Source organism: Dipodomys ordii, unplaced genomic scaffold (genome assembly GCF_000151885.1).
Source record: "Dipodomys ordii isolate 6190 unplaced genomic scaffold, Dord_2.0 Scaffold58, whole genome shotgun sequence".
In the NCBI taxonomy this organism is placed as follows: Eukaryota; Metazoa; Chordata; class Mammalia; order Rodentia; family Heteromyidae; genus Dipodomys; species Dipodomys ordii.
In genome coordinates, this window is record NW_012267274.1 from 3923533 (window position 1) to 3950487 (window position 26955).

General features: G+C 45.9%; 2 protein-coding genes across 3 annotated transcripts in view; one reads left to right on the forward strand and one right to left on the reverse strand.

Annotated features, from left to right (window-relative positions):
• Dock1 (dedicator of cytokinesis 1) overlaps positions 1-26955 on the reverse strand; it is a 437833-nt gene that overhangs the window by 220592 nt on the left and 190286 nt on the right. The window lies entirely within an intron of this gene.
• Positions 1013-26955, forward strand: part of Fam196a (family with sequence similarity 196, member A) — a 37842-nt gene continuing 11899 nt past the window's right edge. The window contains exons 1-2 of the mRNA XM_013021946.1: positions 1013-2154; positions 22765-22836. Of these exons, the coding sequence (XP_012877400.1) occupies positions 1013-2154; positions 22765-22836 (1214 nt within the window). The remainder of the gene's footprint in view (positions 2155-22764; positions 22837-26955) is intronic.

The following is a 26955-nucleotide window of genomic DNA, read 5'->3' on the forward strand; positions in this document are numbered from 1 at the left end:
CTGGCTTTAAGTTCATCCCAGAAAAAAGTTCTTGCATGTGCAGTACACAGCTGTGAATCTGCTAATAAAGTGAAGGCATTTACCCCTCTGGTGTTCCCCAGAGGCCTCGTCGCCACCTGCATCTCTTTAGCTGCATTTAATAATTCAGCCCAGGATGAATTTGCATGATTATCATAAAGCCTCGCAAGTTTTTCTTCTTTCTGGATTTAAATACTGAAACAACTACCATTGTTTTCATTTCCAGAGGTGATGATCAAAACACAAAACTTGCTTCTAGAATGAATAATGTCTCTTTCTCTCTCTTTCTAAGTAGTTGCAAATACCACTTCTCCATGGAATCAAAGGAAAAAGTTGTTTCAGCCATGTTTGTAGAGGTAGAGAAACCCAAATTGCTTTGGGGGCTGAGGTTGACTCATGAGACGTCAAACACTGCGCCATGATGTGTATCTGTGTTCAAAATGCCCAGGGAAGGCAAGCCAGCTGAGCTGAACTGTCTGTCTAGTTCTTTACCCCAGCGCTGTCCATTGGGTGGGACCACTTCAGTCAGTCTGTGAAACAGCAGCTCTCTTCCATTCCAATCATAGTTTAAAACAAAATAACAACAACAAAAAAAACCACAAATAAAGTTTGCATTTGGTAAACCATCTGTCTTTGGAGTGGAGACACCCATGTGAAAAGATAATTTGCAAAGCAGACAAGGCGGAAGCGTTGGGCTTCTTGATGAATATAGTAAAAAAAAGGTTTGCCTAATGGGGAAACATGTATTACTATCAAAAGAAAACCAAGAGTATCCCACCTGGAAAAGCCAAGCAGGCTTTAATATCTGAGAAGCATTTCACGCTGTGCCTGCCAGCAACTCCCCGCCTGTCTGATTTTCCTTAACATAAAGGCCGACCCACCTGTTTAAAAATAATTAGGAAGCCGGCAGCGGTGGTTTGGCTGGACGTGCAGAGGCGGCGTTTGCATGTGTCCCCCCCTGACGCCTCTGTTGCTGTCTCTGCATGCAGGAACCATGGTCAGCAAGGACTCCGGCAGCTGCCCGCTCACCACGCCCGAGCGGGAAGTGGAAGTGGAGATGAAATATGCACTGGACCCCAACCGACAGATCAAGAAGCGAAACAAAGCCCTGCAGGTGCGCTTCAAGGACATCTGCGAGGCTCAGAACGAGCAGCGGGACCCCCAGATCGCCTCCTCGGGGCCGGGGATAGAGAGGCCAGAGGCCAAGCCTGTGTCCTGTAGGGCGGCCTACCGCAAGTACATGACCGTGCCCGCACGCCGCTCCATCCCCAACGTCACCAAGAGCACAGGGGTGCAGACCTCTCCAGACCTAAAGAAGTGCTACCAGACCTTCCCCCTGGACCGCAAGAAAGGGAGCCTCAAAGGAGGCCCGGCCGCCGATCCCTGCAGAAGCCAGGACAATGGCTTCCTCACGGACACCAGGGAGAGGGGCGAAGCGGGACCCCTGGGGGACACCCGGCCTTGCAGCGCGGGCCGCGTCCACAAGACCACCGCCTTGTTCCACTCCCACGAGCATATGAACGCTCTGGAACAGCCTTTCGGGGTGAACTGTGCCGAGCCCTTTAAGAACCCCGAGGCGCTCAGCCATCCCGATCCTCTGCTCCAGAGCTCCTCCGGGCCACCCTCTGAGGAGCCTGGCCAGCAGCTGGAGGGGGGAGCCAGGCCGGGCAGCGGGACCCCGGACTCCGAGGAGCCCACTCCGCCTGCCCACGGGAGGGTGTTTAAGACCGAGGTTGCTGCGGAGTACCCGCCCGCCGTCTGTGCCAGGACCCCCGAGCCTGGCTTGTCAAACTCTGCTGCAGCCAGCCAGTGGTCCCTCTGCCCTGCGGAGGAGGAGCCCAGGCGCGCTGCCCAGCTCAACGGGCTGCAGAGGCCCCAGGGGCCCGCGCCGGCCTGCTCGCCTCCAGCGCCGTGCCTGTCCCCCGAATGTAGTGGCCAGACCCCGCAGCCCCAGCCCAGTCCCACGGCCGTGGCGGCGAGTGAAGAAAGCCAACAAATTGTGCCTCATACGGAAGTGGTGGACCTCAAGGCCCAGCTTCAGGTGATGGAGAACTTGATCAGCTCCAGTCAAGAGACCATCAAGGTGCTCCTGGGCGTGATCCAGGAGTTGGAGAAAGGAGAGGCCCACCGGGAAGGGTATGTACGCTTGCTGGGTCTTGTCACCTGGGGTGGGCAGGGGGAGGGCTCCATCTAGAATGCCAGCTCTTCGTCAGCAGGCTATAGTCTAAAGGCCTCGAGCTGTGAGGGTCACAAAGAGCTGAAGGGACCAGGTCTCATGCCAGGCGCACTTTTCAGGTCAACCGGGCTGGCATTCACCTGGACTCAGATCATGACTTGATGCCTCTTATCTTTTATTCTAGGATTATGCATTTATGATTGTGATAATATGTGATTTATACCCCAATGTAAAATACCTAGGTAAGAAGCTATGTGCCTCTTAGAAATCACATTATGGAGGAGGAAAAACTATTTTTCAGATGGCATTGGAGAAAGTTAATGCTGACTTATGAACTCATAAGAAATAATCAAAATGGCATTATATCCAGCACTATATAAGATTCTAAATAATAGGCTATATATTTTCCTGAAGCACAAAGCCACAGTGCCCCTCTTCCTTAGAGAAGTCTCACCTCACCATGAGGATGCAGACCGCTGGCCCCACGAACTGCCCACCCTGTCAGGCCAGCCTGCACAGGGAATAATACCAACTTCACAGCCAGCCCTGCTGAGCTGTGTATTGGACTGGACCATCTTGTAAAGAGCAACTTTAGGAACAAATGCCCTGAACACAGACCCAGCTGTTGAACTCCATAGCAGGCTGAGAGATAGGCTGATGCAAATCGCCAGTGCTGCTCTCACTCGGTGCTCCTGTGCACGGAGCCCCTGGATTGCCTGCCTGTATTTGAACAGCTTGGCCTTCCCATTGCCGTTCCCTCCGGCAAGCGTCTGGAATTGCTCCAGCCTGTGTTCTGCAGTTGGATCAGAGGCAGTGATCTGTTGCCTTGTGTGACCTGCACCCTTCCTCTGTGGGAGAAGAGAACAGAGAGCAGCATAAAGGCAGGCAGGCAGGCAGGCCAGCTGGCCAGGAGTGCATTACCAGGGCAGCAAACCACCTGGGGCACGTGACTCCCAAGGGGCTGGCCTTGGTTAACTACATATCATTGGCTTATCACAGGCAATGGAGAAGAAACAGCCCCACATTTCAGGAGAGGAAGGCAGCTGCGGTGTTGCCTTCGATGGCCAGGTACCTGCTATAGCCCCTGCCCTAGTTTCCAGATGCTTCTGCTTGGTATAGGGGATGTTCTGCAGAATGAGCTAATTCTCAATATCCACCCCCAACCTCTAGGTTACACAAAATTGCAGTTGTTATTAAGCAAAAGAGCTGCTAGCGAAATATAATTAAGCAGGAGATTGATAGGAAGTCTAATAGCATCCGTCGGGTTTTCAGATGATATTGGATGCATTTCAGGGTTGTATGGCTGTAGACCAACATCACAAACTTTCAGGAGGCCTAGTTGAATCTTGTGATCACATCTCCATCTTCACCCCATCTCATTCATTCATTCTTGAATCCATACCTAGCAAGAACGAGACAGGCTGGGGAGGAGGGTCACATCAGGAATCTGTAGACCACTAGGCCCCAGTCCCATGTCCACATTAAAAGCTCCAGTGGAGGGGCTGGGAAGGTGGCTCAGTGGCAGAGTGCCTATCTCACATGCATGAGGCCCTGAGTTTGATTCCTCAGCAACAGATAAGCAGAAAAAAAGCTACAAGTGGAGCTATAGCTCAAGTGGTAGGGCGTTCGGCTTGAGCTGAAATGCTGAGGGACAGCACCCAGGTCCAGAGTTCAGGCCCCATGACCGACAACCAACAACAAAAAAAAAAGCTCCAGAGGAGGATGTGGTTCTGAAGTACAGCACATGCCTCCCATGTACAAGTGTCTGGGTTGAATTCGTAGTATCTAAAACAAACAATGAGCTAATCACTGACTTTGACATAAGGTAGACAGCATAGAGGAGAAACACCCCCATCATCATGTGAAGAATGAAGTTCATCCAGCAATGTCAAACCAAACGTCAATGTTTGTATTGCTAAGCATCCACAGGAACACTACAGAAGGAAAACCATGCTTAAAAGGCCGGGCATCTCTTCTATTATTAGAACAAGTATGGGACGTGATTTTCAGACCAGATTGCTCTCGATTGTTTGAGACAGGCTTTGAACAGTGAAGTGCTTCTAAGATTCAGGAGGCCAATCTGGGCAGGATCCTGGCCCTGGATACCCAAATAGCACTGTCCCCCTCTGTGTCTCACTGCTCATCTTACAGGGAGAGCAAGGACTACACAGGTGACCTTCAGGGTGTACAGCCCAATGACAGAAGTGACTCCATGGGACAATGCATGCTAGAGGCTAAGGCATAGTCTTCCAGGCCAGTGAAGTTTGGGATGGGAAGAGACAGTTGGATTGATGGCAATTGAACATTTAGGATTGATTGATGTCTAGCATGATCAGTGCATTCCAGCAATATGCTCAACGTACAGACTACCACCCAACAGTGTGCCTTAAAGCCCCGGAGCTTCCCTGTCCAATAGAGTGGGTGTCTGCCCATGAGCCACTGAAACACCAACTCACAATTAGTAAAAACTGAAAACTCAGTTCCTCAGGTACAATGGCCACATTTTAACTGCTTCATAACAATATGGATAGGACAAGCAATATACACAGAGGAAGTATCCCAAGAAAGCCTTTCATTCCAGTGTATCAAAACCTGGCACAAAGCCTGGCTCGTGGCCATCTAAGGATACAGAACCTTAAATCAAGGCGCACAGGGTTACTTCACTTTGGAATTAATCACCACCAAGGAAAAGCACTCAGTACCAGAGCAAGCACACAGAGTAGGAGACCCTCATCGAGTGTGAGAGCTTCACCTCTCCCTCCAACCTGGGGCCCTGGGTACGCAGGCCACAACGAAGCAAGAGGTTCCAAACTCCAAGGCGGCTCTCTGGGCCCAAGGTCATTCATTTGGCAGCACCTCAAATTTCCCAGCCTTCTTTTCCAGATTAGAATCTTGAGGAGGGCAGCAGAGTCTAAGGAAGGCAAAGTAGAATCCCCTACCCCTCCTCCTCAGGCTGGGGTCCTGCAGAATTTTGGGGAGTAGAAAGACCAGCCAAGAGCTGTGCTGCGCTGGAACATCTATCTGTAAGATCTGACAGCACGTGGTAGCATCTGCTCATTTCCCAGGCGGACATTCTACAATGGCCAATATAGCTAGCATTGACTTGAGCAAAACAGCAAAGTCAAAGGACATCAACATCAACTTGTGAAAAGCAAACAACCAATCCCTGAAGGAGAAGTGGGGGAGAGGGCCCATGAAAACAAGGAAATTTATAGAGCTTACTTTATGTCCCTGGCTGAGTTTGGAAACGGGTGCTTTAGTTGCATACCAAAGTAAAACCCAGACTAACACACTCTACTTTATATGGACTATTATATAGTCTTCCTGTGACACAATAAAGAATTGCACGACCAATTCTCCTTTTCCAAGTTGTTTTTGGGAAATATCCAATGGCCTGCAGGTCATTAAGTGGGACAGTGCTGAGAAGCTGGGTTGAGTCAACTGTTCACATCACCTGCAATTAAACACCAAGGGGCTTTGCATAGAATTTCACTCTCATTAAGAAGTCTTGGTGAAAAAAGGCACCTCTGAACCCATAACTGAGTCTAAGTGACAAGTCTGGCCTCAGAGTCTCCCAGTTTGACCTGAGCCAATAAGGGCTTGGGATTTCTCTTATTTATGATGTCAGGACAGGGCTGAAGAAGCGGATAATGCTCTTTGAGTTTGGACAGCATCTTTTAGCCTCTGTGTTTCTTGGAGCATATCTGTTGTCTTTAGTGTATCTCTCTAATAGAACTTATTTTCACAATGATGCTCCTCAGGGAAGCCCTTCCTAGGGGCTTTGACTCTGGGAAAGAATCTGTATAACACAGAACGACTTTCAGGATTTTCTTTCTCTTCTAGATTAATGGGATTCTTTCATTAGTCTCATTTGCTTATGTGCATTTCTGAAGCGTCAAAGGAAAGGAAGTTTTCACCTTAGGCAGTTAACCTCAGTGAGCTTCGGATCTGTCTTTGTTCAGGAAGGAGCAGTTTTAGCATAAATGTGCTCTCTGAAGCCTCTACCAACAACCAGCACTTGGTGGGCACAGCATTAAGGCAGGGCCTATCAAGAGCCTTTCAGTAGGATGCATTCTCCAACGAAGTAGATATGCAGACATATTCTACACTGTGCCTTTTACTCCCTTGTAAAATGTGTGGGCAATTGACTGAAATCGCTCTGCTTTATGCAGTGCAGGCAGTATTTGTATCACTCAGCTTGCATGAATGCCAAGAATTGTCCTATTTCAGAGCTCTCCGTATTCTTGTCTCTTCTCAGGAAGTTCAGGGTCACACAGGCCACTGTGTGACTAATGTGGTCACTGCAGACTGAGAATGGGGCAGGAGGGACACAGATTTAACACAAGCAATGCCAGGAGCAGTGCGGCTTTCCATGGCAAAGACAGGGCTCCTGGGCAGGTTAGCATGGTGTGAACTCGGGCCTGATGCGTGTGGCAGACGTAATGGCATCTGGGTGGGGAACAGCTCTGCCTTCTCCTAAGACTGTCCAGCAAGCACTCAGGTCTTCATGTGTTCTCAACAGCGTAACGATGCTTGGCTATATACAGAAGATTTGAAACCCACCCTGTGAGAAGTTACATTTAAGAACCTACAAGCTACTTTCAAGGACATCATCAAGCAAGCCAGGTGCAGGTGGCTCATGCCTGTAATCCTAGCTATTCAAGAAGCTGAGATCTGAAGATTGCAGTTGGAAGCCAGCTCAGTCAGTGAAGTCTATGAGACTCTTAGCTCCAGTTAACCACCACAAAAGCCAAAGCAGAGCTATGGCTCAAGGGTTAGAGAAAAAAAAGATAAGGGGTGGCAGCAGCCAGGCCCTGAGATCAAGCCACCGTACCGGCAGGCATGACACAAGAATATGCACACATGCACACGTGCGTGCACACACAGACACACAGACACACACACAGTTATCAGAATACATCACTGCCCCGAGTAAAGCAGTGTCTTGCATGGTCTATGGTTCCCCCAGCATCTTCTATGCCAAGCCCAGGCTTACACATGACCAAGAGGCAGAAAGGAAGCCACGAATCCTCGGGGGCTCTGTGGTAAACTAACCAAATCAGAGCAAATGTGAGGCTGGATTTAAAAGAATGTCAGCCGCAGCCTCTAACAGCTTGCAGGAAGGTTTTAATTCCAGTTCCTCAGTCTCCTATAATCTCTGCCCCTCAGTCATGGTGGCTGCTTGTTAGGCGGGGACCTGGTGACCCTGGGAAGGATTGCTTCTCAGGAGCCAAAGGCTCATTTCTCCCCAGCTCAGAACTCGTGGTGGTTAAAAACAATAAATCCAAGGGAACCCCCCAAGTTCAAAGGCCCTGTGAGGACTGCACCTCTAGGCTTTTAAGGCTAGGTGGACAGGAATGAAGAGTGGAATTAGTGTACACCTGTGCAGTAACCTGTAGGAATGTTTACCCAACTTCATTTTTCTTAAATAATAAAAAAAAGGACTGAAGGAAAGTGAGAAAGTGTCATGTGCGAAGGGTCATTTGTGAAGGGCCATGTGTGAAGAGGCCTGTGTTACTGAAAGATCTCCAGAGTGCATTCCTACGTGGCAGAGTCTGCAAATGGTTTCTCACAGAATGACAGAGGAAATATTTTAGGCTTCAGGGCTATTGTATGGTTTATATCATCATACCCCGACATTTGTCACAGACAATCTGTGTACAAATGTGTACAGTTCCGTTTCAATAAAAATTTTATGTGCAAGCCCATGTCAGTGGCTCACACGTGTAATCCTAGCTACTTACTACTCAACAGACTGAGATCTGAGGATTGTGGTTCAAAGCTAGGCTGGGCAGAAAAGCCCATGAGACTCTAAGTCATAAGCAAGAACAAAACAAAACAAAAACTGGAAGTAGAGATGTGAGTTGTGGTTCAAATGGTAAAGGGCCAGTCTTGAGTGAAAAACCCAAGCAATAACGTGAGGCCCCAGTTCAAGCCCCAGTATAAGCAAGCATGCATGCGCACACGCGTGCGCGCGCACACACACACACACACACACAGAATTCACAAACATAAGCAGCAGGCAAATTTGGACCACAGGCCAGAGTCTGACATAGCTACATGGTTTGTAAATGCAGTAGCTACATCTGCTCAGCTGAAACTCAGGTCAGAGTACAGGTGTAGGAGATCTGGGTATGTGACCAGCAGGCATACCAGTGTGCCCTCTGTTCAGACATTTACAGGGTTTCTCCAAGCGATTCCACAGGTTGAGACTCTACCAGGCAGTGAGACAGTTCACAAACACTGAATTTGTTCAAGTGTGTGCGACACTGCTCACCAAAGTGTGTAACTTTCAGGGAGCAGCCTCAGAATTAGGTGTGTGGGCATAGACACACACATGCAATGCAGGTGTGTAATTTATTCTGTGTGTGGGCATAGACACACACATGCAATGCAGGTGTGTAATTTATTCAGTGTAGCTCCTGAAGCCGTGAGACAGGCCTCAGTGTCCCCCTGCAGGAATAAACGGCCATCACAGCATGGCTCTGACGGCTGTGACTTGCTCTGACCTAGATATCCATGCTGGAGAGAAAGGAGGAACAGACTCTCTCCTTCCTCCTCGTATTGACGAGCTGTTCAGAAGAATCTGCCAAGGAAGAAGAAATCTCTCTGAATTTAATTACCCATCCCCAAACAGAACAAATACTGCATCCCGATTATGGGGGAAGCATGAGGGGACAGTTTAATTTGTCTAAGTCACAGAGCAAAAAGAACCAATGTGGAACATTGTGCAGCTACGGCCTAAACACCCAGGCATCACAAAGATCAGGCATCAAGAGTCTGACTTACCAACTCCCTGAATCCCTGCTCCAAGAGCCCCGGAGAAACTGGGACACGAATGACTGGGCTATCCCTGCCAAACCTACCACTCAACTGAAATCAACCCTTGCATCTGTGTAGCTGGAATGCGCTCAGAGGAGGGGAGGAGATGGGCGGCATTGCACTGTGTCATGGTTGTCCCTGTGGTCCTCAACACAATGTCTGGAGACTCCGGGGCGTTGATGGCTGCTTTCCTGGGCTCAGGCGGCATGTTCCACAGAAGAGAGGGGATTGAGAATGACACAGAGAAAGCAGCACTCACTCAGTGTGAGGTCAGAAGCAAAAACGGTTCTGCTTTCTGCCAGATGATCTCCTGTCCCTCTGCACTGGCGATTTGCACAGGATAAAATGTCAGCACTTCATTTTCTAATGTTCTTGATAAATCGGTTTTGGTGTCTCTCTCTCGACGGATGTTGTAACCTAAAACATTTTCAACTGTTGCAGCAGGCTGACCGAGGTCGGGCGCCTGCACGCTCGCCTGTGCTCCTTCTTCAGGAGCTGAGGTTCGGGGGGAGTGCAGAGTGGAAGAGCCAGGGCTCTGGGGACGGCCAGCCAGTCCCAGGCTGGGAATGTCACTCTGGTAATCCTGCCCTAACTGCATAGGCAGCGTTTCTGACCTGTCTGGACCTCAGACTCTTCCTCTGTAACAGAGACCTAGGCATGCCTATTCTTCAGAGAATAAAAGAAATACAGAAGCCAGGTGTGGTGGCACATACCTGTAATCCCAATATGAGGGGACAACTGACACAAGAGGACGCTGAGTTTGAGGCCAGCCTGAGCTATAGACCTTGTCTCAAAAGGTCCCTAACTAAAAATTAAAAACATATGTATCTCTGTGGAAGACAAATATCTCCGTCCCCAGAGGGTGTCTGCACTCAGTCAGACAAGTTAATTTGGGAGCTCACAGGAAGCAGGCATGGACAGGGGACGCTCTGCCTTCTGGTTGGTTTGTGTCGGAGGTGGGGGGAGAGATGCTGGATGCAGACGCTGTGCTGTGGACTCCCCTGCAGAGCAAAGCTCAGGGTAGGTAGATTTGGGGTCCTGAGCATACACACAGCTGAGCTACTCTTTCTGACATGAACAAGAAAGAAAGTGTTCATTAGAAAAGGAGCCCCAGAGGCTCCCTTCATCTCCAGGAGCACCTTCTACAGACATTTCTAACACCATCACCATCTTAGTCCCTATCTTCAAATATTCCTACAAGTTTAGAGGGGAAGAAAACGCAAGCGCCATTTGTACAGATCTCTGCCAAAGCGTATGCAGTGGCAGCCATGTTGTTTCCTTCGCTGGTCACTTTATCAACTCTTTTCCTCTGTCAGGCTGCAGGGCTGGAGCCGGCTTCGCTCCTTCAAGGTTGCCGCTCTGAGTCGTTTCCAAAGAAATTGTTCTTTTTCTTCAGCTGCAACTTATAGCTTTCCTAGGTTCGTGATAGAATATTCAGGTGCTAGAGTCCAAGTCTAGTTATTACGTTTTTTGTGTAGCTTGGAGATGAAGGCATAGATCATATCCATTCTAGCATTTCTTTTTCATTTAATTCAGAGGGTCATGGTGAGCTTTCTCTATAACTTATATTTAGATAACTTTGTAAATACTATTCTTACATTCTTAACAAATAATAAGCCATTCCATCCCTAATAGGAAAAAAATAAAGCAGAATGTATTTGTAAGTGTATAAAGCACATTTTCGCATTCATGCTTTGGGCTTCATGTAGGTATTGCACATACTTGAAAATGTAATTTAAATAATCTTCCTGTGCAGAATGCCAAAATAGCTTTCAAATACCTCCCTAGCCTTTCAAGTTGGTAGGTGAATAAAAACCTTACCAGTGAGCCACTAGGCAATTCAGACACCCATTTGCAGATAAAATGAGCAATTCAAGGCATGACATGAACGTTTATGGAATTTATGGATCTGTGTTCCAGAATTTGGATTTCAAAAAAAAAAAAGATGAAATGCAAGTTCCAGTTTTCAAATACTTTTAAAAAAATCCCATGCAATATCTGCTAAGCTATGCAAAAAGTGGTTTGTGATCTATTTCCCAGTGGATCTGAGGGCGAGTACCAACCACAGGAGCCTCCCTCGCAGAGCACCCACAAAGCATTCTGACTCAGAGCACCCACAAAATGCTAGCTACCCGGGACTGCCAGATTGGATCCCAAAAATAACAATCCAAGGTAGAAAGACTCTCTAGGAGACCCTAAGACTTAGGAGTGAAAAAATATGATCGGTTTACTGAGGTTATCTCCCCCTAAAGATAGGTTTCAGATGAGACATCAGATATTTTGCAAGTAATCACATGAAAATTCAAATATTTTAATCTTTCGTGAGGAGAGCCCAGAACCATTGGTATAAAACACAAATGCAAGGTCAGGCCTTTGAAGCAAAGCACAAAAGCTTCAAGAAGAGTAAGTTCTCACTTAAAAATTGTTAACTAAGCTGTTCTTAAAAAATGCATCAAAAGAAACTATAAATAAAAGATAAAAGCCTTGGTGGGTATTTACTGTCGGATGGCTGACAAATGCATAGCATGGGTACCTTCAAATTAAAACCTCTGTAAATGCTTCCATGGGTCCCAACTCAAGGCAGACACAAAGGCCAGCCAGAAGGAATGAATATCCATTTCCGTCCTTTTTCTACCACCCTTATTTTTCATTCCAGTCTGGTAGCTAGTGCCACCGAAATTCATTTTCATTAATTTGCAATAAACTATAGCTTAAGCTTTTCTTAACTCTCCTCCAGGAACAGAAGTTAATCAGCCTGCCTCTGCTTAGCCCTAAGAAAATGGTATTTGTTATGAACGGCCAGCTCCTGGTGCCTCAGGAGCCAGTGGCTAGGTGCCGGCCTTCCTGTCATCATTTTGCAACTTAGGATCACCCTGACTGCAGGAATGTGTGAAAGAAACCACAGGCTTCGTCCTGTTTATAATAAGATAGCCGGATGGCAGACACACTAAGAAATAATTACTATTTGTCTAGGTTTTTTATATATTATAAACCTAAAGGAAAAATAATAGTCCTGCCTGAGTAACACCATTCATCCTGGTGGTTTGTCTCTTTCTAAATCTGCATGCTTTCTGAAAATAGTGATAAATAATTATGAATACTATTACATTATTAATATTATAATGTAATCATTAATATTCCATTATCTAATAGTGGAGGCTGAAGATTGTTGTTGTTGTTGTTATTAGTCTGTGTTCCCTTTCCTCTAGTATGCATGGCCTTAGGTACCAAGTAGCATGCAAGAAGACAGATTAGGACTGTAAGGAAAGAAAAGAATATAAAGAAACAAATGTGGAGTTGAGCCAGGGCCAAGTGAGGACAAGCAGAGAACCAACCAGTCCATTCTGGCTGTTGGGAGAGGAGACACCACACAGGCAGGTACCTCACACTAGCTAAGAATCTTCCCCATTAGCCACCATTATCATTTCACTTTAATTCTTTGTAATGAAAACAAGCATTAAAACCTTCCCTAATACCTAAAGACTCCCCAGAATTATAGTGTCACCACATCTCAGGAGCTGCTGGGCCAGTAAAAGTGAATTTGTCAACATCATCTAAAGAAAGTAATTGAGTTCATTATGGTGTTTCTCTGAGAAACAAGTTTACCGGGATGGCTCTAGGGCTAAAACAATGACCTTTTCTGAGCATGTGAAGAGGTACCTCTAAGGTGCAAAGCTGAGTCATTTATTTTCATAACTGGGTATGGGAAGCAAAGATGACTGCCCTTCTCTCCACATGTTGAGAAAATTATTTTAATAGGCTGACACTTATTGTACCTAAGCCACACCCCTTACTCAGCCAGGCATGGTGTAAAACTAACTAAGTCTGGTTTGTCTTCTCATAAGCAAACGGGCATTGTGTCCAGTAACCAACTGGTACATAGACAGAGTTCTTCATATGCTCATTCATTGGTTCATCAAATCATTATTCAAAAAGTATCTCTTAACCATCTACTAAACTCCAGGTTTCCATGTGGGCATTGAAAGTTCATGAGGGAACAGACAGAACTTTTGCCTCCTTTGAGTTTATAATCTAGTGGACAGAGACAGAGAAAAAGCCAAGTCGAATCTGACATTCATGGCAGGTTCCACAGGGACAAGAATGGGGGAGAAATTCAAAGCAATAAAGTCACCGCAGGAGGAGGGAAGTAGTTTTCTACCAGTCAGGAGAAAACCAGGCACTTAGTCAATGGAGGGCACCAGGCTGGGACTGGCCAATGAGATGTTTTCAGCCCATCCTACAGGAGGAAATGACCCATGGGAAGAGGTGTTCAGAGGCTCACAAAAGGCTGAGACTTGCTGGAGATGGGCTGGGGGTGGAGGAGGGATGCCGGCTTGCGGGCTTGCAGGCACACTGCAGCAGTGTTGTACAAAGAATGTTGCCTTTCAAAGCCAAGCAAGGTAATTCCCTAATATAGGGAACACTCCTTCATCTTGCAAAAATGGGTCTTCTAGATTTGAAGTGTGTTGAGGGCTTGGTATGGGTTTTATTTACCTACGTACAGCATCAAGCTCTGGATAAACTATGAGGAATCAAGTGTGGTGGTGGTTTGGGTTGGCATCTAGCAAAATCCTTGAAGGTCTCTGAGTAGGACTACACAGGATGACCAAAAATCACCCTCAAGTTAGAGGTCTTCATGGGGTTTACGTGCAGAGCTAATCCTCCAGAAGATCACCATTCCTGCCTCTGAGAGGAGGCGGCAGGGACTATGAGAACTTCAGCCTACCTTGAGAAGAATTTCATATGGAGAAGTAACAAAATAAGATAAAGAAGACCCACATCAACTTGTGAATGGGATGTGCCCCAAATACTGTTTCTAAGTAACTTGGGTTGGAGTTCACAGCTTGGTCTCCAGAAGTGGTTAAGCTACAGAATGTTACCAGCTCTGATCATGTTCTGGAAGGGAGCATCCTGCCGTCCTCCCCTGAGGTAGTCAGCCGGAGGAGATGAGTTTATTCAAGGGATGTTTAGGATGCATGTGTTCAAAGTTGAGGAATCTGTGAGTTGATCTCAGTCAGAGTTCCCTGCTCAGCAATGACCCAGACTAATACGGAAAAACAATGGTTACTGCGTCTGCTCCTCACACCTGGTATACATCCGGAAGCCAAAAAGCAGGAAGATAGAATAAAATATTTGGGCAAACCTTCTCTATATGCACAAGATTCTTTGATTCTATCAAATAACTGTAATAGAGGAATTCCTCTCCCATGACCATGGTACACTGGGCAAAGACATGGAGTGAGCTTTCTGAAGTTTTGTTTACCTATCAGAGAAGGCATGTGAAATTTCACTGGAGCCAATTGAATTAACTCACAAAGATCTGCTAAGACCAAATCATTTCTTAATTAAATTTGCTTCTCATTTGCTCATTTTTAGAAATGGATCCACATACATTAACTGTCATCTCTTCTGTAAGAGGCATGGCAGACATCAGCTGGTCAAATACAGAAGGGCGGGTCAGCACGCTGGCAGTGAATGCTGAGCACGCTAGCAGGGGAGAGCAGGTAGAGCAGGGTGGCTGAGAGCCGGCAGAGCACAGGTGAGGAGCAGGTGACAGTTCCATCGGAGCTCTGAGACGATGATGCCAGCTGGGCAGTGCTAGCTCCACCAACAGTCACTTCACTTAACCACTCCCCCCCAAGGCAGGGAAAAGCAGGGGTGCCTCCGACGGCTTCACCAAACTCGGACGTCACAGTGACTTTGTGTTTTCGAAAAGAAAAACCTCATTTCTTCACCCCATCAACCTACTTTGTCTGCTTGGAGATCCGACATCAGGCAAAACCACAGCGCTACGTGCTCTGCCTTAGCATATCTGCCGTGGCTGCAAGACAGCAAATAGCAGCTACTTAGGGCAAGGCAGCTTGTCAGCCCAGCAGCTGTGTGGGCCCATTTTGCCTCTGATTGACCAATTGGTGGTCTTGGGGTTGGTTAGAAAAACGAATTTCATATTATAGCAATCTTAAATCGGGTGGTCCCCAAATGCTGGCAGGTGATTACTTACATGTTTAAAAGGGATGTTATTGAGTTCTGTGGATAAAGGGGAAAATCTAAATTCACTTTAGCAACCTAAGAGCTGAAATATGAACTGCAGACACTTCCAGGACTCATGTGAGGGGCATGCCTGAGGACACCGATGAGGGAGGAAGCAGATTATGGGACGTTCCCTGGACAACTGACTCTGACCACTTCTGAAATTTAATACCCCCCCCATAGTACAGCCATTGTTGGTTCCTTCTAATGAGTGTCACTTTGAGACTATTAAGTGACAAGGCCCTGTGAGATGCAGACATAAATGATGGCTTAGTTATCAAGAAGGGACAGCCGGGCAAGAAGGCAGGAGAAAGCATTTCTGGCATCCAGTGAGGAAGCCCAAAGAACAAGAGAGAACACAACGAAGAGAATGAATTAGACAACTGCATAAAATTATCACTGAGAGCAGAAACGGGGCTTTTTGGTTTTTGCAGTGACCACCTTCCGTGCCAAGGGCTATAGGCACAGCACAGGACACGGCCTGTGAGTAACTCAACCAACAGTCCCAACGCCGCATGTACCAGCACACTCAGAGGGTCACACCGGGATTTAGCATTATGCACACTGCTTGTTGCTTACAGGCTTGATACTGGTGAACACGCAGCAAATGAATGTGCCATGGACCACCAAATTAGGCCACAGAGCTGGGCACCAGTGGCTCACACCTGTAATACCAGCTGTTCAAGAGGCTAAGATCTCAGGATCATGGTTCGAAGCCAGCCTGGGCAGAAAAGTCAGTGAGATTCTTATCTCCAGTTAACTAGCAAAAAGCCAGAAGTGAAACTGTGGCTCAAGTGGTAGAGCACTATTCTTTTTTTTGGGTCCGGTCGTGGGGCCTGAACTCTGGGCCTGGGCGCTGTCCCTCAGCTCTTCAGCTCAAGGCTAGCGCTCTACCACTTGAGCCACAGTGCCACTTCTGGCTTTTTTCCTTTTGCTTATGTGGTGCTGAGGAATCGAACCCAGGGCCTCATGCATGCAAGGCAAGCACTCTACCACTGAGCCACCTTCCCAGCCCTAGAGCACTATTCTTGAACAAAGAAGCTCAGGGACAGTTCAAGCCCCAAGACTGGCACCAAAATAGGCCACAGGATCACTGGCTGTCTCCAGCATGAATAGAACTTTTGGGGACGGGTATAAAGTACATAGTGTGACAAAATACAGTCAACAGTGAGAGGGAGATACCCGTCTGCATTCCACAGCTTTTCCCAGACTGATACCACACTGCTGTCCTGATCCAACCACCTCAGCCACTCTCATACCTGGGACTACAGGAGCACACCAATGGCTGGTGAGAACTTAAGACCTTACCATGGTGTTGAGGACGTAGCTCAATGGTAGTGTGACTGCCTGCCATGTACAAAGTGCTGGCTTTAATCCTCAGTTCTACAAAGATGGATGGACAGATGGATGAATGGATAGTTGGATAGATGGAATAATTAGAGAGAGAAGATGGGTAGGTAAGAAAATTAGATGGATGTACACATAGGTAGTTATATAAATGGAAGATAGATAGATAGATAGATAGATAGATAGATAGATAGATAGATAGATAGATAGATAGATAGATAGATAGATAGTGAGGGATGATAAGTGGATAGACGACACATGGATAGATGATACACAGATAGATAAATATTTACAAAGACAGACAGAGGCATGGCTTCCTCTGACAGAGGAATTGTGCATAAGCAGGCAACACTGCCAACATCACATCTGATAAGCCAATATTGGTAATTACTATTGGATGCCAAAAAATAAACTTTTAAAACTTTTAAACCATTTCCTCTGAGATGCTTTTTAAATAGCACAGTGGGAGACTTTCCCCACCTTTTTCTTGACCTTTTAACCAAACAGTTTTTGTTTTGTTTTGTTTCACTAAAGAATTTTTGGTCCTGCTTTTCAAGACCATCTTCAAGGTCTGAAAGACTTCAAAGAGCCTGGATTGGGAACTGTAAGAAAGCTGTCAATGACCTTTCTCTGATACTCCTCCTGCCCTTTCCTTCCACAAGGACTCTGCTAGCTTAGCTCTGACTGCTGCATACACAAAAAAGCAGTCTCCCCTGCACTCCCTGCGCTCCCTGACTCCTAGGACGGGGACGTAGCGCAGCTCAAGTTCAAGCTGGCAGCTTCCTTCCTCATGATCAGGAGACACATAAACATGACTGCACAGAATGGTCTGACCCCCTCCCGTCCTCCCTCCCTCTCTCATCCTTTCCTTTCCTTTTCTCCCTCTTCCCTGTCTCCCCCCCCCCCCCCTGCTTCCTTCCTTTCATATAGTCTGCTCCTGATTCCTCCTCATGCCTCAGGTATATAAAGGGAACTGAATGCAGCAGCTTTCACCTGTGTTCCTCCCACAAATCTACTACCTGCGCTACACAGGCACACATAGGCATATGTGTGCTGTACTGGTAGACTCCCACATAGGTACATTTGCACATTCAGAGATTTGATAGTGGCGACTGACAAGCTGGAGCTTAGTGTGGAAGCATGGGGAAGTTAGAGAATGTAGTGGGGCGTCTCGGATACACTGGAGACGCCCAGGCGCTGCCGGGAGGCAGCTGTGGGGAGGTGCCCGGCGGGATGCCCCAGGCCCAGGATGTGTGCCAGAAGCCAGACTCACACTTTCCTGAAGAAAGCTGGCTCGCTTGGAAGTAGAAATGATCGACAACTGGGCTCAACCAAAAGTAGCCTGTGAAATTGGCTTGTCCAAATCCTTTCCATTTCAACAGAGTGTTAAATTAAGTCCTTACCCTCTTCCTATTTCCACCAAGCCCTTATCCTCCCCACCCTATGCATCTTCCAAATGTCTCCTTGCCTTCAGTCGTCAAAGAAGCCCATCCTGACAAAGGGGTGGCCACAGGCATCCAGGAAGGAAAGGTCAGGGCCCTGGGTCTGCTGCAGCCTGTGGGTTACACCTGGGGGATGAGACGCTACAGAGGCAGCAGAACTGGAAAACAGAAGGCACCTTGGATCCTTGATGCTGTCCGTGGTGCTAAATGCCATTTCCACAAGTTAAGGTCGAAGGTCAGTGTTGATGACAAGTAACAGAAAGGCACCATTGGGGGCACTAAAATTTCCTTTTTCATAATGAGCATGTTCAACATTAGTTGAGTCCAAAAAGTTCACATTGGTAAAAGAGAGGATCAAACCGTTCACTTCCATTGTCTACCTTCTCTTCCACTTTCTAAATAGATTAGCATGGTATCTGGAGAAACAAACAATGGCTAACTTAAATATGAATTGACATCCAGAAAGAACAAGGCACCACATCCCACATGAAGTTAATAGCCCACATAAAGCATCAGCTCCTCGACAAAGAAAAAGCTTTGCGTAGGTGGCAATTAACTTTGAAGACAATATGTATTTTTTAATCATAATGTTTTTGCAGCCCCAATAAGGTGATTTGCGCTTGCAATCCTAGATACTCAGGAGGCTGAGATCTGGTGGATTACAGTTTGAGACTCCAAAGAGTACTCAAAAAGTAGAGTTGACCAGGTGCTAGTGGCTTACACTCATAATCCTAGTTACTCTGGGTGCAGAGATCTGAGGATCACTGTTCAAAGCCAGCCATGCAGGAAAATCTGTGAGACTCTTATTTCTAATCATCCACTAAAAAGTCAGAAATGCAGCTGTGGCTCAAGTGGTAACACACTAGTCTTGAGCAAAAGAGCTTAGGGACAACAACCTGAATTCAGGCCCCAGGACTGGTACAAGAAAAGAAAGCAGATCTGGAGATATGGCTCAAATGGTAGTTCACCAACCTAGCAAGTGGGAGGCCTTCAGTTCAAACCCCATTACAAGAAAAATTTTTGTGTGTAGGTTTTAGATCAATAATGTAAGCACTTACATGTCTACATTTCAATGCACAAAATATCTGTACAAATCACCATGGAGAAGTATATGCCCCAGGAATCAAGCCTTACAATTGCTTCTCTTCGTGGCAAAGACGGTATGAAAGGGCTACCATCTCAAGTACTGGTTTTATGATTTGTTTCCAAATTGAAGAGGAAAAAATAGAGAAATTCAAGAACAGCACTTTGTGTCCTCCCACAGAAGAACTTTTCTGTTCCGTCTATATTTGGAGTACACATTCATTCAGATGCTGCGGCCCAATTATTAATTTGACCATAAAATTATCAGTGATGCCAAGCCCTAGAGCCTGGAAGTTCCAAGGACAATTAGATGGATTACCAGAGCAGTAAGCACAATGAATTACATAGCTCTTTAAACCCTCTATTGAGAGTACTCCCATGCTTAATAAAATTTTAGCAGCCATACGGTGATTGGCAGTCCTGACTGGTGGTAGCCTTTGAGCTTACCTCATGACACAGGTTGGTGTTCAAATTTTATTCATATATTAATCTCTCACTAGCTCTTTCTGACACCAATATTTGATTCCATTAAATAACAACCACTTATGAAAAAGATCTTAAGAAAAACACTGAAGGGCCACACCAAGAGACGTCTGCAGTAATTGAGTCTTGAAAAACATTTCTCAGCTATGAGTAAACAATATGACTGGCCTGCCATTTTCTTTTAAAATACCTGGAGAGTGACCACAGATAGGTCCCCATACACCGTGGGCAAAATGATCCCAACACCTCTTACCATGTGACACAAACCAGCCCATTTCGCAGGACTGAGTAAACTGGGTTGGGTTGTGAGTATAAAAAATAAGAGGCTGGGGTAGAATGGCCACATTGCTGTGGGGGACGGATAAGAGGAGGGCTTTTCAGGTCATTCTTTCAGCCAACTGACAAAACTCTGTAATGACTTGCAATTCAGCTTAAAATACAGCGTTATACAATCCAACATCACCTCCCTCACCTCCATGGGCACCATCTATCCTGAATTCTCACTGTGTCTAGCTCACATGCCACCAACGCTCCTGTGGTCGTATGATAACACGTAACAGCCCTTGTGCTTATAAAACTCAGGCCGGAAACATTGATGAGTGATTATCTTCTTATTATCCCTCTGGCCTCATTACAGATGCTACATCCTAGAGGTCACATCAAAGACATTCCCTCACAGCACTTTGTTCAGCCCCTTATTGGTATCCACATGATCTAAGCATCAACCATTCACATGTACAGGTACATTAGCTGCCTGCCTCTCCACTTCTGCTGTGAACTTCATGAGGACAAGGACCTATTGCACAAACATCTTCCCAGGAGTCACAATGATACCTGGGACCATACACTTTCAAATTGACTCTATGGGGGGAAATGTGTGCATTGTTCAAGGTGATTAGCACATAGTGTTTTCAGGATGAGCTTTCAAAAGGCAATTCCTTACTGAAGCCCTCAACCATCCAGAAAGAGTCCTCTGTGAGGTGCCTGAAGCCTTTGTCCTGTCATTGCCAAACTCACCTACTGTCCCAAGCTGCCAATTATATAGTGCAGACACAGGCGAAACGGAGCAACAGAAGCCTGGGGTCTGAGAATAATGAGCTTCTGCACCGGAAGTACTCGTGTCTTCTCTGTGAAATGAGTCTAGCATAATTAACTGGAAGATTCCAGGCTGTAATGTAAGTGAGGCCCTTGGAAACACCAAAGCCACCAAGCCAAGAAGAGATGTTGATGTTAATAAAGCTCTATAAACACTGTCCTGAGATCTAGGAAGATTCTGAGAGCTTGAAATACACTGTAGAGAGCCCTATGAAAATAGTTGAGAACTACCCTGATGCTGCCTTCTGTGAGCAGCTGAAGCTGGATGTGACTGGCACACGCAGATAACTACACATTGTCTCCTTCCACCACTTGTAAGGCATAGAATAGCAGCGCCTCTTCTCAAAACCAACAGTGTGACACCACATTTGGCATGAAGCACATCGGGACCAGGACTTGGGCTCTAGGATGATACTTATTTCCCTGTGCAGAATAACTCTGGTCAGAAACGAGCACAGTGCCAAGTTCAAGTAGAGTAAGCTGGACAGAGAAAGCTATTCTGCATATCCAAGGGATGGATGGGTAGACAGTGAGAGCCGTGCTGGGTCTTAGAGGGACGTGGCAAGGACTGGACCATTCCAAAGCTCTGGGGTTGGGGATTGGGAGGTGGGCACAAGTTACCGTGGGAGGAGGAGGAGGGGGAGGGGGAGGGGGAGGAGGAGAAGGAGGAGGAGGAGGAGGAGGAGGAGGAGGAGGAGGAGAAGGTGTAAGGTACAAGCTCCTCTTTCCTTCTCAATGTGGACAAACCTAAAGGCAGAATGGAAAGGCCGAACTTGAGTGGCCAAAGGTGCCCCAAATAGGATGCAATGATAGAGACGATAGAAGTGCAGTGAGGCTAGGATTCCTGTTCAACTGCAGAAGAGACTTGGCAACATTTTGGGGACAGAAAAAACTTCACTTGATGAACAAGCAATAGCAAATGCAAAGGTCACCTGTATTTGTCCAAGGTCAGGCAGATAACCTCAGCACTGAGCAGACAATCCTTTTGTCAAATGTTTCTATAACTCCAATGAGGAAACCTAAGTTATTTTCCATTTTAAAGTCCATGATGCACACACAAGCAGGGAACACAGCGAAGGTGATAAGAATATCGACTACCAATGTTGACAGAAAGCCTCTGTGCACACTATACCAGCATTGGGTAAGTCCCCGTGTAAATCTACCCCCAATGTGATGAGAAGCCAATTCCGAGAGGAGGAGAGAAGCTTTCCTTCTTCCACAGGTTTAACAGAATTGCTTGAGGCTCTTTGTCCCTGAATACAAAACAATATTCAGGATAAACACACCTTCAGGTTGCAAACAGCAGAGAGGAAAGACCAGGCTATAAAATAAAATCTTCCGGGAGAAAAGCCTGCTCATCCTTGTTCCTTAAGAAGACCGGGCCGATGCATATTTCAGGCAATTCCAACCTAGTCAAGAAAATCCTCCCAGCATAGTTCGTAAGTCCACACAACCTTCAACATTTTGCTACAAAAATTGTCCAAGGCTATTTTGTTTTGACAGGAGGGAGGATCGCAGCTCACTACACATAGGCATGCCAAAACCTGGGTGGTCTCACAGGACCAGTGACGTTCAACAGAGAACACCCCTGAGACAGTAAATCATCATCTACATGATGACACTCTGGTTACTCACACAGCCGTGCAGTAAATATTGTGGGATCTGTAGACCGAGGGGCAAAATCAAAAATACTGCATAGGTATTTATGCAAACACCTTCACTATTAACACTTAAAAACTTTATGGACCCTGCCATCTAAACTTCTGAAAACCTGACTTGAGTCACAAATAATCTTCTATCAACTTTTTAAGCATTTAAACATGTAAAACCCCACTCAATACCTGGGAAGACCAAGCACAAATGAGGCAGGGACAAAGCCTGTGGGCTGGAGTGTGTCAAGCCCTGCTCTCGCAGGGGGCAGGAGGTAGAGGGCAAAAGCAAGGCCAGCAGCAGCAGCAGCTCAATCTGGGTTAGATTCTCTTCCAATTTTCTTTCAAACATCCTAAATATAAAGCTGCACGGAAACATCCCATATTCCCTGTGCTTATAACCAAATCAGATGATGTACTTCATCCAGGAGCTTCTGTTGGCAACCTCATTTAAATATCTTCTCAGCTGTGGGTGTTGCATGGACCGGGTACACTAGAAGCAGAGACAGTTTCCATGAACCTGGCCAGCTGGGCTTTGTGAAAGCATCTGATTTGCGACTCTAGAGGCCAGCGACCCCCCAGCCACCGCTTGTAATGCTCTCCTGTTCTTATCTTGTAGGCTTTCATATCGGACGGGGCAAGACACAGCTAATTGTGACACATGCAGGAACAGTGCATGCATTATCTATAGGTAGGTCAACATTCTCCTCTTCCCACTTTTTTTTTTTTAAACTCTGACAAATGATGTTTAACCACAAATACAAGATCCATCTGGGGCCATGCTGGGATGACTCGATCTGACAGAAACTAAGGGGCCTGCCTTGACCATAATCCTAAGTTACCTGTAAATACCACCCCTCAGGTATGCGTGAGCGCAGGATGAAGGAGAGCGCGAACCCATTTGTCTTGCTTATGTTCCTCTGTGGATTCAAGAGCTGGGATCGGCTTGATGGCTCCGTCCCTTAGAATCGATACCATGAGTACCGCACTGTACGCTCTGGCAAGGCTGTAAAATATAAGCCCTTCAGCTAGCATAGATCAAGGCAAAAGAAACACTTTATGAGTTCAAAATGCCCTGGAAGGTCCAGCCACTCGCACCACACGGGCAATTAATTCGTGGGAACTCATAAGGAGCGGGTCATTCTCTTCCTCGTGGCACGATCCTTTCTCTCTGGCCATTCTTCATGCTGTGGTTTTTTTTTTGTTGTTGTTTTGTTTTCTTTTTGAACTAAAGTTTATGTTATTGACATCCACAAGAATAGAGCAGAAACTTTCACCGGGAAAGCAGCTGTGTTAGAACGTTGGCAGTCATTCAGGATTTTTAAGACACAGTCCAAAGCAGTGAGAGATGTTATGATTTTGCTCATCTTATGAAAGCTAAGACTGCAGACCGTAAGGGGACCCCATGTTCCAGCTGCTACGACAGGGTTGCAGCAGAGCTGTCAGTGCTGAGGGTTTCTGACACTCTGCCTGCATTCCCTTGCATGAGTGCCCAGGAACGGGCTGTAAGATCCTGTGGATCCAGCTCTTAAAAGTTTATTTTGGCGGGTATTTTTTTCCTTGGTCTTGGAGTAAAACCTAGAGTCTTGCACGTGGAAAGTCAGAGCTCCACTACTTGAGTCATTCTCCCAGCCCTGCTGTTTTTTATTTATTAAGTATTTTTCTTTTCTGTTATTCTCTTTAAGTAGTTGCACCAAGGAGTCTGTATTCCGCGTGTCAGGTGATGAGTTCAGTGCGTCTTGATCAGTGTCACTCCTCCCATCATCCCCTCTCATCAGTCTTGTGAGATTCTTTGAATTTTCCTTTTGAGACAGGATCTTGTAATACTTCTGCTCAGGGTGACTTTACATCTGAAATCTTCTTGCCTCAACCTCCCAAGGAGCTAAGACTGCAGGCACTCACCAGCATACTTGTCCTACTTCTAGGTTTTCAGGTACTTCCATACTGTTTTCCATAATGGCTGTCCTAATTTACATTCCCACCAACAGTGCTCCTGTACCTCCACATCCTTACCAACATCTGCTATTTTTTGCCTGATTGCTAATGTTACTGTAAATGGGGTAAGGTGGCATTTTACTGTGGTTCTAATCTGTAATTTCTTCTGGCTAGTGATGCTAGGCATTTATTTCTATACCTGTTGGTATAAGAATAACAAGTGTATATTATATGTACATTATATATATTACATATGTATATTATATATATCTGCTATTGAATGAATTGATTTTAGTAATCTTCCACATTATCAAGAAAAGCTACCACATAACTGAATAGTTATATGCCTAAAATATATAAAGATGCCCCTCCTTCGATAAACAAAAACAAACAAATGACAAAAACCCACTGAAATAACTTTATAGTTACTTTCCTGTGTATCAAGATGTCAGACATGAGCCAGGCCTGGTGCTGCATCATTGTATTCACAGCACTTGGGTGGCTGAGGCAGGAAAGTCACAACTTCAAGGCCAGCCTGGAATACATAGCAGTTCGAGACTGGGCTACACAGTCAGACCTTGTTTTTTAAATAAAATTCAGACTTAGAGCAACAACAAATTCAGCCACACAATCTCAGCCCCACAGGCTCCTCTCCTGAGGGAAAGACACCCTCTCCTTCCCACAGCACAGCCTAGCTGGTGCATGAACCCATTCCTTACTGTGGAAGTTGTGGGCCAAGGCCAACATCTTCGACTCCCTGGGCCTACCTGGCAAAGGGAGACCCTTTCCACTGCCATGAGTGGACAGGTACAACTGGCATCTAGCAGGGAAAAGCCAGGCATAATCCTGACATCATGTGTGCTCTAGTCAGATGACAACAAAATCATCAGGTCCCAGATGTTGACAGCTAGACACAATGACAGCTAGAAAAAATGACTGTTCCTGGCTCTGGCCCATGTGGAGGTGAAAGGTCACACACATCAAGAGGTTCCTTAGAGAACTCTGAAGTCAAGTCTAGGACAGAATCTAGCATGCCCAGTGGCCTCATTTCACCATACTGTTACAGGGATGAGAATTCCGAGTCAAGAGCAAGGGAGTGTAATTCAGACATAAAATAACCTTCACTGACATTCGTGCATTAGGAAATGAGGGGATGATGTAGCTCTCGAGGCAGACTCTCAAGGCATCCTTAGACTTTAGCGTCCACTATTTCAGGAGCTAAATCTCATCCACTTTTTTAATGTAACCAGACAGAAAGGAATGAAGATTTCCAGAAAAGGCTCAGAGAATGGGCGTGTTCAGCCTCAACCTATTTAACATCTTCTGAATGATTGAAAAAGGAATTTATTAGGACACTATCCAATGTAACCGAAATAATCTGAATAAATTTAGCTCTAAATCCAGAAGTGACTTAACATAAAAAGTGATATTAAAAGTGATTTAACAAGTCTGGAAAGGATAGGAATTAGCCTGGAGTGGTTACTGTTTTGAATTGGCTTAACCAGCGATGAACATGAATCCTAATACTTTAGCCTCTGGCTCTCTGTCTAAGCACTATAGGAATTTGCCAAAGAAGCAGAAGACTCCCAGGCAAAAGAAAGAGGAATGATGATCCTATCAGTGACTGCACCACAGAGGTCCCTCTGCTAAGGATAGGGCTTGTATAGCCAGGTGCTAGTTGCTTTACTGCTAAGGATAGGGGTACAACCAGGTGCTAGTTGCTTACGCCTGTAATCCTAGCTACGAGAAGCTGAGATCTGCGGATCCCAGTGTGAAGTCAGTTCACATAGATAAATCCAAGAGTCTTTTATCTCCAGTTAACCAGCAAAACGTCAAACAGAGAGCTGTAGCTCAAGCAGTAAAGTGTCAGCTTGAGAGAAAAAGGCCAAGTAAGAGGTAGAGGTCCTGAGTTCAAGTCCCAGTACTGGCACACTCACCCACAAAAAGATATGATTATAGAGAAGACTGAGTTGATTTGGTGGCATGCATCTTCAAAACTGAACAGAGATGGCCACTCATCCACATCACAAACCGCCATCAGCTCTGTACAACGTACATAGATCCTACAGGGTAGTATCAGTCAGAAGGAAAATAGAGTAGGAAATCTTCTGTACAGGCAAGTAGCTTAAACTAAAATTAGTACCTTCAGAGTAGTACCAGCACCTAACAATCCCCACAACCCACAATTAACCATTGTTAAACTTGGGTTTAAGAAGAAGGTTCTGGAACATTCTACATATTAATACTTTAATAGTGGACACCACTGCCTGCCCTCCCCCCAAAAAACTTATTTCACAGACTCTTCAAACTAGGATTCAATTAAACCTCACCGTTCCTACAAGTCAGCCAGTTCATCAGACTGCTTCCCAACATTCTGATGATTCTGTACAGGAAATACTGCCAGTCATGACCACTGCCAGCAATCACAAATTTCAGACCTGAGGCCTACCCAGAACAGATGTTAAAGGAAGTAACTGTGCTCAATTAATCAAAAACCAGTCCAAAGGGACATCATAAAAATGGTTCTGCACCTATCCTAAGTATGCTATTTTAACATAAATCATGCAAATGGAAGATTCCTATCTATATGATGTAAACTTCTGCCAATTTTCTATGGCGGGAATGAGCTGTTCCCTCTGGACGTAAGCCCTCCCCGACTTTAGTCTCCGGGAACTTTCTTGAATCACAACTGTGCTCCCTTCTAGAGAATATGATGTCTTGTGATGGGCTCTGTGGGTACACACTTGACTTGTCTTCGTTGTTTTTCACACCCAATATTTGGTAGCAACTCACTCTTTCCAGAGGGTCTCAGGAAGATCAATCCCTTCATACCTCATTGGTTTCTGCAACATTCAAATAATTCTCAGGAAGATCA